General features: G+C 55.4%; 2 protein-coding genes across 2 annotated transcripts in view; one reads left to right on the forward strand and one right to left on the reverse strand.

Moving 5' to 3' along the window:
- SUCO (SUN domain containing ossification factor) overlaps positions 1-4,537 on the reverse strand; it is a 41,083-nt gene extending 36,546 nt beyond the window's left edge. Inside the window, exon 1 of the mRNA XM_058030331.1 lies at positions 4,373-4,537. Within this exon, the coding sequence (XP_057886314.1) occupies positions 4,373-4,437 (65 nt within the window). The 5' untranslated portion in view covers positions 4,438-4,537. The remainder of the gene's footprint in view (positions 1-4,372) is intronic.
- An 8,824-nt stretch (positions 4,538-13,361) lies between these two features.
- On the forward strand, positions 13,362-14,365 carry PIGC (phosphatidylinositol glycan anchor biosynthesis class C). The gene has a single exon (XM_058030319.1). The coding sequence runs from the start codon at positions 13,406-13,408 to the stop codon at positions 14,282-14,284; it is 879 nt and encodes a 292-aa protein (XP_057886302.1). The 5' UTR covers positions 13,362-13,405; the 3' UTR covers positions 14,285-14,365.
- Positions 14,366-14,785: the final 420 nt, after the last annotated feature.

Here is a 14,785-nt window from a genome sequence, read left to right on the forward strand (position 1 = left end):
ACACTGCATGTCCTCCCTCTGACAGAGGCACAGAACTCCCCAAAAGCTGGATCACTAATGAAAACTAAACACAAGAAAAAAGTCTCTGCACAAGACACAGCAAGAACATCAAAGTGAAAAAGAGCTAATAGCAGAGAGACACTGCAGAAAGAGTTCAGATGAAGTGCTCAAGGCAGACATTTCACTGCAACAGGCAAGGTCTCCTACCCCAACACAGACACCTCGTGATGGCAGAGGCCACTTCAGCACACCATTTGCATAACAAACAAACTAACTTGAAGTTTCTAGGACAAATCTTTTAGAAGATAGTGCATGAAAGCAGTTCACTGATTTCCAAATCATTCTAGGAGGCAAAATATTCAATAATTGATTGAGCCAAGCACTTGGGTCGCTGCTGGCATGTACAAGCTTCACTGGGCAATGTGATTTTCATTTGTAGGAGTCCAAGAGCTCCAGGGCAGTTTTTGTCCCAACCTTTACCACAGAGCAAAGACCCTTCCCAACAGGATACTCCATACCTAGGAACACACTTTCCACTCTGAAATCAGATGCCAGGAACAACACTTCTGATTGTATCAGTGCTTAAATAATTTCATTTCTTCCTGCTATAAAATGCACACACTCAGTGTTTAGTTTAGTATCAGCCTTCTGAAGAGATTTAAGTAATCAAGAGGAGAATCAGCAGATAAAATTCTGAACTTCTGCAGGAGTTACTTGTGCAGTCCTATCCAGATCATGAGGGCAGTCATGAAAAAAATAAATTAAAAAAAAAAGGATTTCAGTGGTAAGGGGCACATGAATGAGGCACCCTGCAACACAAACCTCTCCCTCACAGCTTGGTGCAGTTAACAGAGGAGAGCTCTAGGTGTGAGCCACAAGTCAGCAATGAGGCAAATGAAGGTTCAATCAGCCAAAGCCCCACTGTGAGACCCCTGGTGTGGTTTGCACAGCTCTCACCTGAGCAGCAGCAGCAGCAGCACACACTGAACCTGGTGGTGCTGCCACAGCCCAGTCCAGCACTGGGGCTCTCACACCAGACAGGACTGAAAATGCAAAGCCAAACTAGAACTATCTGCCATTAAACCCCACACATAATTAACAGGGGTGAATAAAAACCAGGATCCCTGTACTTGGTAAGCCAGGTTTCACTCCTGGCTTCACTCCAATCCCACCTTTGCAGCTTTCAGGGTTCACTCTCATGGTGGGTTTCACTCAGAGCTCCTAGGCCAGGCTTTGCCATCAAAACCAGCACATCCTGCTGCTCAATCAGGTTGGCACAAGGCATTTCCTGGTGCAGGACACTCACAGAGTAACAGCTGAAGGATCCTGACCCCCATCCTCCTCCTTTTACTCACAGCTGTAAACCCAAGCAGCAGAGTTAATAAAAGCTAAGTAGGTCAGGATATGGCAATGAACTTTCTGGGATAGAAAGAGAAATTACTGGATGCATGATTTCTTTATTAAACTCCCAATTAAACTTTGGAAGTGAAGCTTATGGCAGGGAAAGCTGATGTCAGAATAATTTACACAGGTCACTCTCCCAACAGCCACCACAGCTGCTCTCACCTCACAGAGTGCTGGCATCCTACAGGATAAGCTTCCAAACCCCCTCCACTCACTCAGCTCTGCACAGAGGCACAAAGCTCCAAAGCCCTGCAAGTCTGAAATGTATTTTTTACATCATGATCGTGCACACAAAGGGATTAAGTGGAGCATTAAGGAATTCAGGAGCACAGCAGACATTTGTCAGGCACAGATGCCCATCATTTTTTGGAGCACTACATTGCTCTAGCAGGAGGATTTCCCCAAAGCCATCCTGCTCCTTGGACACTTGGAGCAATCCTGTTGGCTCAGGGCTGCCAGAGCTTCAGAAAGCCTCAAATGCTGATAACTGACCCAGAGAGCATCACATCCCCTTCACAGAAAAGGCACAATTTGGCAAACAACCCCCTACTCACTCCTCTGTGCATCTCCTAAAACACTGCCACACTTCCAATGCTCAGGATGACATCTTCCAGTTCAAATCAGTTGTTTTTCCCTCCACCTGATCTTTACTAATCAGTATTTCCCCACTGAACCAACTCTCTTAGGTGAGCTTGAAAATGCATCAGGAGAGATTTTGAAAATTCCTATTTTAAGCTTAGTTTCAAGGGAAGAAGCAACAGCTACTCAGAAAGAAAATAAAGCCCAGATTAAAAAAAAAAAAGAAAAAGGCAAGAAGCCCAAACAGCCCCAAGTGTTCTTTGAGCAGCTGTTTTGTCTCGTGGGTTTTTCCCTGGTTTTGGGGTTCATCTGTTGACACCTATAAGGAAAAAAAATTTCTTTCTTACTAGCACAAAGTCCTTTGAAAATTATGTCTCAAAACAACTACATTTAAAAAGCCAACATTTATAACAAAATCCTTCCATTTGCTATTGGAGATTTCTTAACTGCTGAAAGGTGCTGATTTTCTTTACAGTAAAACATTAAACAAATCACAGCCTATCAACTTCTGTACTCCACCAACAATGCATGAACCAACAAAGATTTTCTAGTCACAACTCTGAAATGAAAGCAGTCCCAAAGCCAACTCCCAAACTCCCCAATGTGAATCCATGCTTGAACAGCAGACCAGAACACTGCAGCTGCATCCCTCAACATTTCAATGAATCCAGTGGCTCCTAACCCAGGGCAGCCAGTGAGCAGGCTGCTGTTCTCAAATCTAAAAGAGAGTTTTGCATTGGGGCACTTCACTGCAAGCTCTGAGATCAGAGGTTGTCAGAGATTTCCAGAATATTACTCCAACAAGATAGCTGAACGTGGCATTCCTTCTTTAATACAGAATTATCCTGAAAAAAAGGCTGAGTTTTTCACTAAATCAAGCCCTGGTGCAACAGCAGACTAAGAACACAGCAACAAAAAAAAATTAACCTGCCCACCTATTGATCATTAGGCTAAAATCCCCTTCCACTCATAAATTACAGCCCTCAAGGTACTCCAAACTGCTTTCCTGATAGGAATCCTAGCTGTACAACTACAATCTCCTGCCAGAACTTCACTGCCCAAGGAGCAAAAGCAAAGCAAAGCTGTCTGGAGACAGCTCCTGAGGCTCACAGCTCACCTGATCAAACCCACATGGCCAGGAATTGGTGTTTTTTTTTTTGTTTTAAATTTTGCTAAGTGTAAACACAGCAACCAAGTTTTCAAGATGTGCTTTTGTCTCCAAAGCTGCTTCAGGACTGTCCAAACACAGAGACACAAGCAGCAGCAGCAGATTTGTCACTGATTGTGTAAAACAGAGGTGCCTGGGCTCCCACTCTTCACCCAGCTCTGAGACAGGCCAGACCCTCAGGATGATTTCTTTATTTAAGCAGAGTATCTGAACAATCTGCTGTAGCAATACACCAGAGTGTGGCTGCTCCATTTGCAATACTTGCAGTTTGCTGTTCAAGCTGGCTATCAGTTCTCAAACAGTGACTCACCAAGTTCAAAGAGGGCCAAAGTTGAAGAAGGTTGGAACTTACCATACAGAAATACATTCTACTAATATTTGTGTTCTGTTGGATGTCATCTCTTAAAGGAAGTTTGAAAAGAAAGCAAACAGGGGATGCTGGGACAAAGTACAGTTCAGGTAATCACTGTAAAAATGCTGTCAAAGGCATAATCAATGCAAAAATAAGAGAGTTCATTCAGGTAATCACTGTAAAAACGCTGTCAAAGGCATAATCAAAGCAAAAATAAGAGAGTTCATTTGGTTTAACTTAAACTCAGAAAAAGAGTTTCAAGAATAAAGCACCACGATATTCCACACGAGAGTGCAAAAGCTCAGCCTGAAACTGGAAATGCCTCTGGTGAAAGCACAGAGACAACAACACACACCTAACTCTGACCCTCGGTGTGCGGGATCAGCCCTCACCCGCCACTGCCACTCCTGGCAGCAGGAATGGCACTCCCGAGGGCTGGCACCTTCGGGAATGGCCCTCCTGAGGGCTGGCACCTTCGGGAATGGCACTCCCGAGAGATGGCACCATCCCCGGGTGTCACTGCACAGGAACCCATCCCGGCACCGCTCACCATCCCCAGGGTGTCACTGCCAGGGAATCCATCCAGGCACCGCTCACCATCCCAGGGTGTCACTGCCCCAGAACCCATCCCGGCACCGCTCACCATCCCGGGCAGGCCGCGGGGTTCCTCCCGCTGGAACGGGAGGACTCCGAGGTTCCTCTCAGAACGCACCCGGGCGCGCTCCCGTGTCACCCGCCCCAGGTGTGTCCCCGCCCGGGCTGGGGCTGCACCGGAGCCTCTCCACAGTTCCCCTCCGACTGCCGCCCTCCCGGCTGCCCGCAGCCCGCCCAGGGAGCGCTCCCAGCGCGGCGGAGAGGCCGGCACTCACCAGAGCAGCGCGCAGAGCAGGAGGCAGGAGCCCAGCGCCAGGGGCCGGCGGGGCGGCTCCCTCATGGTCTGGCCGGTGTGGCTGGAGCGGCCGGGCCGAGGCGGCGCATCCTCCTCCCGCGGGCGGCGGCGGCGGCGGCGCTGAGGGGGATCGGCCGTTGTTGCGCACGGCTCCTCCCCGCGCGCGCGGCCGTTACTGCCCGCCGGGCCGGGCCCCCCGCCCCGCCCCTTCCACCGCCTCACGCGCTGAGCTGGAAGGATGCGCGTCACCGCTGCGCGCCGCCAGCCAATGGGATGAGCGCTCCGCCGGCTGGCCCCGCCTCCCCGCCACGCCGATTGGCCAGTGGGCTCGTCTCTCCCCGCCCCTCCAAGGACCCCGCTCTGGGAGGTGGCTGCGGCAAACAAGCCGTTAAAGGGAAATCGCCATAGTGATAAACGACGGCTGGCGGCCAAACCACCGCCCGCGAGGCGCCTGATGCCCGCCGCTGCCTCCGTTTCCAGGGGCATTTCAAGCACCGGCGCGCGCACGTGACATCACTTAATTATTTGGATTTTATTTTGATCAGGCTTCCCTGCAGGCTGCCGAGCGCTGAGGCCCGCAGCGGGATAGCCGCGCGGGGGCTGCCGGGAGTTGTAGTTCCGGGCTGGATAGGGCTGACGCGCCGGTCTACGGCCGCCATTTTCCGTCGCTCTGAGGGGCCCCTGAGGGGCAGCGGGGCCCGGCTACAGCCCGGGCTCGTGGGCGCGCCTGAGATGTGTCAGCACACATTTATATCCATCGTGGGAGCCGCTCAGGGAGAACAGGCCGGGTGGGATGTGGGATAGTAGCGAGGAGCCTCCCCGGCACCGCGCCGGGAGCAGAACAGCCCAGCCCGGCTGTTGTGTGGGTAACTCGGCCCAAAGCCGCCCCTCCACATGAGGCAGGAAAACCTTCCCTGCGGCTCACTCCGGCCAAAACCACCCTCAGGACTGGGGCTCTCCGTGAGACGAACGGGGGGAGCAGCACAGCGCAGCCCGGGAGCCGTGCGGGGGGTGAGGCAGGAGCGAGCCACGCTGGAAACGCGCACATGGCCGGACTCTGACCGGGGAGAGCCAGCTCAGCCCGCAGCGAGGGGTGAATCACGGCAGCCACAGCAGCAGCAGCCTCATGGTCTGGCCCCGGACATGTCCCATGCAGGACATTCCCGCAGGCCGGGTCACCTGAGCGCTCTGTGCGCGGAGCCTGCTCAGGGTTCATTAACGCGCTTGGGGATGCCGTGAATGGAGTCAGCCAGAAGTGGAAACCTTTGTAAAGTCTTTGTGTCTGTTCTTGCCCTGATTTTTCACCCTGTAACTTGGTGCCTTCGTTAACGCCTGTGAAGTTCCCGCTGCTGTTGTGTTGGAGCCGGGCTGGGGGTGCCTCGGGGCGTTTGCCCATCCCCACACACAGCCCTGGCCACAAAGTACCTGCTGGGCACGGCCAGGAGCAGAGCATCCATCCGTGAAGCGCTGGAAATCCAAACACCTGCTGATGTGGCTGCTGGAAGAGCTGGTAAACATTCATTAACCCATTGCTGAGCACGGCCAGCTCTCGGCCTCAGTGTTGAATTCCTGCAGCCTCCCCGACCTGGAGAAGGCTCTGAAGGCACACTGGCTCAGCCCATGGGGCTGCTCCCTCCTGGCACAGCTCCCAGTGCTGCGATCCCGTTAGGAGTGAGCACAGCTTAGACCAAACACAGCCTGAGAGCTGACACATCATTTCAGGGGAAGCTTTGCAGAGCTGGGATCCTGGAGGAAAAGCTCCTTTGAAGCAGTCCCCAAGAAGAGCCTGGATCAGCCAGGCAGGATCCTGATGTCCCCACCTCTGCAGTGGCAAAGCCTTCCCTGCCATTCATCCTTATCGGCTCTTTACAAAGGCTGCTTGTTTTCCCAAGTGTTGCCTTTTTTTCTCTCTCTCTTGTTTTTTTTTGTTTTTTTTTTTTTTTTTTTTTTCACGTGTGATTTAATTCACACAAACTCCTTCCTCTTCTGACTATTGATCTTGGCTCCTTACTGGTTAAAATAAACGAAATCTTTCATAAGCAGGTTCTGACAACGCAACTTTTGTTCCTTCCAGACACAATTTCCTGTTTAATTTCCTGACTGTTTCTTACTTGGTCAAGGAAAAGCTGTAAATTGCAACATTGCTCCAGAGACCTTCCTCTGACTTCACATGAACTGTTAACCACTTGCAGGAGAGAATCCAGCAAAACAGCACAAAACTTTTTTAAAAAAACCTCAATTTCTTTTATATCTTCGGCAGTGTGAAAAATGCGTGTGTTTTATGATTGGCTTTTGGCAAATATTCAAATGAATATTATGTGTGTTGGGTTAGGAAGTGATGCTGTATTAATTCTCTTAAGTACTGTGTTAAATATTGGTTTAGGTTATAAAAATTGTTAAAATAGAAACGATGCTATGTAGGATATGTTTTTTAAAAGAAAGGACTTGCAGCGAGACAGCAGCCACAGGACACCTGAATCTTTCAGAGAAAGAGAATTTATTGCTCCATTATCAGGAGAAATGAACTTCTTCCTGCCTCAAATGCGCTGTCAGGATTCAGAGGAAGAAGCTGACACTGCCCAGACAGAATCCTGTGTTTGAATGGAATTTGTGCATCATGGATGAGGTGTATGAATATGCAACAGGCTGTTGCTTTTAAGGGTTAATCCTCTGTTAACGTGGCTCCTTTTTCAGGCTCAGAAAAAGGCACCTGGACCGTCTGTAACTCTTTGTATTTGTTGTCTCATATTATCCTAATTCAAATTGTCCAAATTTTTATTACTCTAATTGTATTACTATTTTTATAACCGTTTGATTACTATTCAACTTTCACAATTTTCAAAAGAAGCGATTGGCGTTTTTCACAGGCGATTTGCGCCGAAAGGAAGGCTGTGCATAAAATAAAGGTTGGAATAATTTTCTTTGGAAAATCCAACAGGAGCCAAGTCCCGCTCCAGCTGAGCAGGTGATTGCTCTTTGATTCCATCCCGGGAGCTGCTCCAGGCACAACCTGAGCAGCACCTTGGCAGTGCTGTGACACCGATTCAGAGCCCTGGAGCTGGAGAGCAAAAACGAGCTCAGCCACTGGGGAGCTCCTCTTGCCATCTGGGGAGGGGGGCTGGTGCAATGGGGAAGCTCCAAAGGCTGCTGACGGCTGGGACACAGAGAATCCAAAAGAATTCTTGCTCTCGTGATGGAAATGTGGGGTGGGGGCTGAACCCACCATGGTGGGTGTCAGCACCTGCTGTCTGAGCCCCCCTGGGAAAAGAAAAATCGAATTTCACTGCTGAAACTGAGAAACGGCCAAACTTCACAAAGAAAGTGTGAAGCTCTTTTAGCCTTCATGTCTGGGAGGACAGCGTGGGCTGGAGCTTCCCCTTCCCTCTCCTCACTGTGCCCTGGGGTGGGAGGAAGGGCTGGGAAAGCACCCGGGGCAGCCCAGGGCTGGGTTCCTCTATGGGGGATGTCCAGCACCTGCTCCAGCAGGGCAGGGCAGGGCTTCCGTGGCTTCCTCAGCACAAACCCCGAGCTGAGACACACATCCTGGGCTGGAGGGGGCTCAGAGCCCTGGGCAGCAGTGCCAGGAGCACGGCAGGGTGGCACGGCCCACCCAGGAGCACCAGCACCTCTGCTGGGGATCCTCATCCCAAAGGGCTCACCAGGCACACACAGGGAGCCCCACAGGCTCGGCTGCCTCCCTTCCCCTTTCTGCCCACTGCTGAAATGAACTGAATTCCCACCTGGCTCCATCCCCTCCCTGCTGAAATGAACTGAATTCCCACCTGGCTCCATCCCCTCCCTGCTGAAATGAACCGAATTCCCAAATACCTCCCTGCCAGGTATTTAAAAACAGGCAGAGGGGTACGGGCTGGTGGCAGCAGGAATGTCACACTGCTCAGGGACCCAGGCACCCCTCCCTGTGGTTTGGGGCAGGGAGAAGCACTGCAGGGGTGAAACGCTCCTCAGCCCTCACTCAGCACATGGCTCCTGCCTGGAGCTCCAGGGAGAAGGGCAGTGAGGGCTCCTGGTGAGGAGATCTCCTGGGAAATCTCTGTGTTTCCAGGCTGAGGCCATGCTGTGCTTGAACAAAAGCTTCTTTACTTCTTTACTAGGCAAATGGGAAGGGGAGCAGAGGGGAGGATCCTCTCGCAGCACACCAGGCTGGAACAGGGAGTTGCAACCTCTTTTTGACCTGTGCACACCACGTTTTTCCCCACTTCCTAGAAAAACCAGCAGTGTTTGCAGACATGGTTTCATCCAATATCCCCCTCCCCATTTCTAGAACAAAAATATCTCCGTGTCAGACACCACAAACCTTGTTAGAAACTCCGTGTCCCTTCACGCCTGTGTGTCCCAGAGCTGCAAGGGGAGGGAGGTGGCTGCTGCAGGAGGCTCAGGGTGGGCAGAGCTGGGGAGCTGCTCTGGGGGAGCCACCACTCCTGAGGGGACATTGCTCTTGCCCTCTGGTGGGTTTTGCAGTGTTCTGCCACCTGCAGCTCGTGATGCAGCCGTGGAAGAGCTGGCTCAGCAGTTCACATCCATCCCTACACTGCACGTTCAGGGCTAAACAAGGGGGAGCTGAGTGAGAAACCACTGGGCAAAGCTTTGGTTCGGAGCCCCAGCCCTGCTGTGCCAGCTCTTGGAGACACCCACGTGCACCATAGGACCCTCCTTGTTCCCAAATCTCAGTTTTCACCCTGCAGCTTCCATGACAGCCCATGCTCAGGTCCCACAGGCAGTTTTATTATTTTATCTCCAAGGTCTGTTTTGCTCCCTGCATCTCTGTGTTGGAGATGTGCCACATACAGCTGAAAGTTGAGCGGAGCTTACCTGAGCAGCTGAAGTTTGGACTCATCCCACCCTGGAGCACCCTGCAACTGCCAGAGCTCATTGCTGGTGTCATTTTTGGCTGTTGTTTCCTAGGGGTTTTCTTTTTCTAAATCAGATTTAAAATCAAAAACATCTTTACTAGGCGGCAGCTGATGGAGTTTCCCTGCAAAACAGGCCCTGCTGCCCCACTGCCCTGGAGCTGGCAGGCCCTGGGCTGGGCTGGGCTGGCTTGTCCCTTTTGCAGGGCCCTCAGTGGGTGCTGGGGAGGCTGTTTTGCCAGAGGGATCTGTGCTGACCGGCAGGGAATGCCAGGAGTGAGGCAGCTCAGTTTCACAGCCCCCCACGTGCTGTGCTGTGCTGTGTGTTCCAGAGGTCACATCCCTGCAGGCACGTGGCTTTCCACAGCTCACCTCTGCTGCCCCACATCCTCAGCCTTCCCATCCTTCTCCCCCTGCAAGAGGCTCAGCAAATCCCAAACCTTTCCATTGTGGGCTTCTCAGACCCAATCCCATTTTCCTGGACTGCTGTGCCAGCCCTGAGCAGGTTTCTCCAGCAGCCTCAGCTCAGCTCAGGAAATGTGACCTGCACCCAGGAAAGGGAGCAGCACCATGGGCAGGCAATCCCAGCCCTGCCTGCCCCAGTATCCCCCCAGGGCTCAGCCCAGTCCCTGAATCCAAACAATCCTTACATAGGGGACTGCAGGAGAGCAGGCACAGCCTGTGCCATGGGGCCTTGTAAGGCAGGAGACATCTCTGGGCATGGAAAAATGCAGCAGCTGGAGCTGTGCCAACCTCCCTCCTCCCTGAGCAACATTCCTGTGCAGGGAGGGTTTGGCTCCAGGGCCAGAGGGAAGGCTGGGGGATGGCTTGGCAGAGAAGCCAGGCCCAGGGATCCATAGCTGTGCCCTGTCACTCCTGGGGGTGACACAGACCCTGTCTGGGGCACAGGGAGAGGCACAGGACCCATCCTCACCCGTGCAGGCTCAGCCCCTCAGCAGAGTGTGCTGCCCAGTTATTGGGGAGCCTCTTTCTGTAGCACACGTGATGGGCCCGTCCCGAGGGGAACACACACCCTGAGGCAGCCCTGAGCAGTGCCTGCCATACTTTGATATTTAAACATCTCCAGTGGAGGTTCACATCAATCCCAGCTATTTCAGTCCCAGCCTGTCACCTTTCCCACCTTCCCTCCAGACAACCTCAGCAGTGAGTCCCAACACTCAGAGGAGCAGGCTCTGAACAAATCTGCAGTGGGGTCCCTTTGCCAAGCCCCAGCACACTCAGAGTTTGTAGGGCCACCCAGCTCCTCATCCCTGCACCTCAGCAGAGGGGCTCAGAGCCCTCACCACCCCACAGCCTCTCCAGTGGCACCTGGGGACACTGAACTGTGAGGGGAGGGAGGTCCTGTGGCACACAGAACCCACAGTGGGAATTTCGATGCTCACAAAGGACTTTTGTATTCTTGACCTTAGCTACTGCTTATCCTGCCAGGAGAGCTCCCAGGAGGGCTGGGGGATGACTCCATGGCACAAGGTCCCCTCTGAGCAGCAGGGCTGGCTGGTGACGGTGACGTGGCGGGTGCCGTGGCAGGACCTGCCAGGACAGCTGTGCAGGCAGGACACTCGCTGTCCCTGACAGTCACTGCCCCGCGGCAAAGTCTGGGCCACCTGGGCAGCGCTGAGCTGTCCTTTGCACCGTGGGCGGCGCCACCACACGTGGCAGTCACACGCTGTCCCCTCCCAGGGACACAGGGCCAGCACAGCACGGCAGCTGCTTCGTCGCCGGGGTCCCCCGAGCACCAGGTGGGTGCCAGGCCCTGCGGGTCTCAGCCCTGGGCTGGCATTGCCAGGGGTGCAGAGCCCCCATGGGGGGCTCCAGCTGCTGTGCTGGATGTCCCCAAGGGGTTTGGCTTTGCTGGCATCACCCAGCATGGCTCAGGAGCGCTCTGAGTCACTGACCAGCCCCAGCCTCCCCCCATCCCTGCCTCCAAAGGCACTCTGCTGCCCCGCAGCAGAGACCTGAAAGGACACACAGAGTACCCATCTGTCACAGACATCTTTTATGAAAAATTCTTTTCCTTAAGATTTTTTGCTCCTGAGAAGCTGACAGGCCTCAGGAACAAAATGTAAACATTGATTATCTGCTGCTGTGGAATGCAACAGGTGCATCTGTGATTGGTCTCATGTGGTTGTTTCTAATTAATGGCCAATCACAGTCAGCTGGCTCGGACAGAGAGTCTGAGCCACAAGCCTTTGTTACTCATTCTTTCTTTTTCTATTCTTAGCTTGCCTTCTGATGAAATCCTTTCTTCTATTCTTTTAGTATAGTTTTAATATAATATATATCATAAAATAATCAATCAAGCCTTCTGAAACATGGAGTCAGAGCCTCATCTCTTCCCTCACCCTCATACCCCTGTGAGCACTGTCAGACCTATCACCTCTGTTCTCTCCCCTGGGATTTCCACATGGACCTGACCATGTGGAAGCAGCCTCATGCTCCAGCCCCATGCTCTTCTTGGTCCCCAGAGCATCACAGATGTGCAGAGAGCCAGGGCCAGGTGACAGCAAACCTGCTGCCACCACCCCCAGTGCGAGCACAGGAGGTGGCATTCCTCTTCTGTGGTGGTCGTGGCACTTTTCAGAGCAGCAGGAATGGCTCTCTGCCCTCCCAGCTTTCCTCCTGCCTGCCCCAGCTTTACTCCACATGACTTTGGGAGAAGGACATTTCGTTCAAAATCTCAAGTTCCCAGGCGCTGGGCACCGAGGCAATGCCAGCAATCCCAGGAGCTGGCAGCACTCCCTGTCCCTGTGGGCGCTGCCTTGTGCCCATGGAGGCACGAGCATGGCTCTGTGCAAAGCTGGGGCTGGGGGCTTTCAGGGAGGGCAGCTAGAACCCAGTCCAGCTCCATCCTGGCTGGGAATCACCCCATGGCAGGGGTACCTGCCCAGGGTGAGCAGCTGCTTCTGCCCTGCCCAGCAAGTGCAGTGACACGGGGCTGGGAGGTGGCACTTTGGAGGTGTCACTGTGGCGTGGCTCAGCCTGAGGGCCCCCCAAAGGCACGGCAGCTGCGTGGGTGTTTCCTGCTGCTCTGCACGTGTCTGAGGAGCTGGGATCTGTTTGGGGAGTCTCCTGTCCAGGCTCTGGGTGAAAACAACCGGAGAGTGGGGCCATGAGGGCCCTTCCCACAGCACAAACCAGGCCCTGTTCGGGGCTGCCTTGTCCCGGGTGAGGCCTCTCGGGTGAGGCCAAATGAAGCAGCTCCTCAGCAGCAAGCGCCTCTCTGGGGCTGGCAAGGCTCAGACCTGAGCACAAGCAAACACAGACGTAGGGAAAACACTGTGAAACCTCCCTTAATGTGCCTCTGTCCCCTTGCTGCACACGCCGAGTCCCTTCGGCAGCACAGGAGATGGATGTGCCTGCGGAGCTGCCCCTCTCCAGCCCCGCTCTGCTCCTCCTGCTCCTGTCTCGGGCTGAGCTGTGAGCAGGCGGGAGCTGCAGGGGAAGGGCGCCCTGCAGCATCACACCCACATTCCTGAGCTGCCTGCTGAGCCTGGTTCGGCCAGAAAAGCAGGTGCCTGGCTGGACCGGGACGGGGAGTGGGGCCTGCAGCATCGGCTGAGGCCACGCTGCCAGCAGCAAAGCCGGGCACGCACCGGGATGTCCAAGCACAGAGAGGCGCTGGCTGAATCCCATCGGCGGCTGTGCCCTCCTCGGGGGCTGCAGGGATTCAGCCCCTCGCCAGGGTGTGGGAGCAGGGCAGGAGCATCCCTCCAACCCCATCTCTCTTGCGGGGCCAGGCAGGAGCGAGACAGCCCCAGCACGCACCGGCAGCAGCTGCAGGGGGACAGGGACTTGCGGCCCTCGGGATGAGCAGATCCCAGCACGGAGCTGCGCTGCGCCCTGATCCCAGCCCAGAGGCTGCTGAAGCTCACACGGAGCGGGGATCGCGGCCGGGGGGAGATGACCCCTCTGAGGCGGGGCGGTGCCCGGCCTGGGACCGGCCCCGGCTCCCGATTCCGCCCGGGGCTCCGGCCCGTGTCCCGGGATTCCGGCCCGTGTCCCTCGGTTCCGGCCGGCAGGTGGCGGCCGTGAGCGCCCCGGCGTCCCTTGCGCTATCCCCGGCAGCGGCGGGACCGGGGCCGGCGCCGGGCTCGGGCCCGTGGAGCCCCCGCCGTGCCGGGGCCATGGAGCCGGTGCCCGGGCGGCGGTGGCAGAAGGTGCTGTACGAGCGGCAGCCTTTCCCCGATAACTACGTGGACCAGCGGTTCCTGGAGGAGCTGCGGAAGAACGTGCACGCCCGGCAGTACCGGTACCAGGCCGTGGTGTTCCAGTCGGGAGCGGTGGTGCAGCAGCTGTGCAGCGTCTGCGTCTTCGTGCTCACCTGGTGGTACATGGACGCGGGGCTGCTGAGCCCGCAGGGCCTTTTCGCAGCGGCGCTGGTGTCCTCCCTGCTCGGTTATGTCCTGTTCGACGCCGTAGACGGCGGGGCCGGGCGCTGGGCGAGCGGGCGGACGCGCTGGGCCGACCTCAAGAGCACGCTGGTGTTCGCCGCCTTCACCTACGGCTTCTCGCCCGTGCTCAAGACGCTCACCGAGTCCATCAGCACGGACACCATCTACGCCATGTCGGCCCTCATGCTCCTGGGGCACCTCATCTTCTTCGACTACGGCGCCAACGCCGCCATCGTGTCCAGCACGCTGTCCCTCAACATGGCCATCTTCGCCTCGGTGTGCCTGGCGTCGCGCCTGCCGCGCGCCCTGCACGCCTTCGTCATGGTGACCTTCGCCATGCAGATGTTCGCCCTGTGGCCCATGCTGCAGAAGAAGCTGAAGGCGCGGACGCCGCGATGCTACGTGGCCGTCACGGTGCTCTTCGCGCTGGCGGCGCTGGCGGCGCTGGCCACCGTGTCCAGTGTGGGCGCCGTGCTCTTCGCCTCCCTGCTGCTCGCCATCTCCTGCCTGTGCCCCTACTGCCTCATCCGCCTGCAGCTGCTCAAGGACAACATCCACGGGCCCTGGGACGAGGCTGAGATCAAGGAGGATCTCTCCAGGTTCCTCATGTAGCCATGAGCAGTGGAAGGTCCTGGCTGGGGGACAGCCCTATGGGGGGACAGCCGAGCCAATAAAGTCTCACACGGCAACAAGGACCAGCCACTCTTGTGTTCCCCAGGATCTGCTTCCAGCCCTGGCTGTGGTGGAGGAAGGAGCTGAGCCATGCAAGGATGCAGGCAGGGGAGGGGATGGCTCTGGCCATGCAGCCCCACACTGGGTACAGGGGATGTGTCCCACACTGTCAGCCCACACTGGGGTACAGGGGATGTGTCCCACAGAGTGTCAGCCCAGACTGGGGTACAGGGGATGTGTCCTACAGAATGTCAGCCCAGACTGGGGTACAGGGGATGTGTCCCACACTGTCAGCCCCACACTGGGGTACAGGGGATGTGTCCCACAGAGTGTCAGCCCCACACTGGGGTACAGGGGATGTGTCCCACAGAGTGTCAGCCCACACTGGGTACAGGGGATGTGTCCCACAGAGTGTCAGCCCACACTGGGTACAGGGGATGT

Source organism: Melospiza georgiana, chromosome 9, assembly GCF_028018845.1.
Source record: "Melospiza georgiana isolate bMelGeo1 chromosome 9, bMelGeo1.pri, whole genome shotgun sequence".
Classification (NCBI taxonomy): domain Eukaryota; kingdom Metazoa; phylum Chordata; class Aves; order Passeriformes; family Passerellidae; genus Melospiza; species Melospiza georgiana.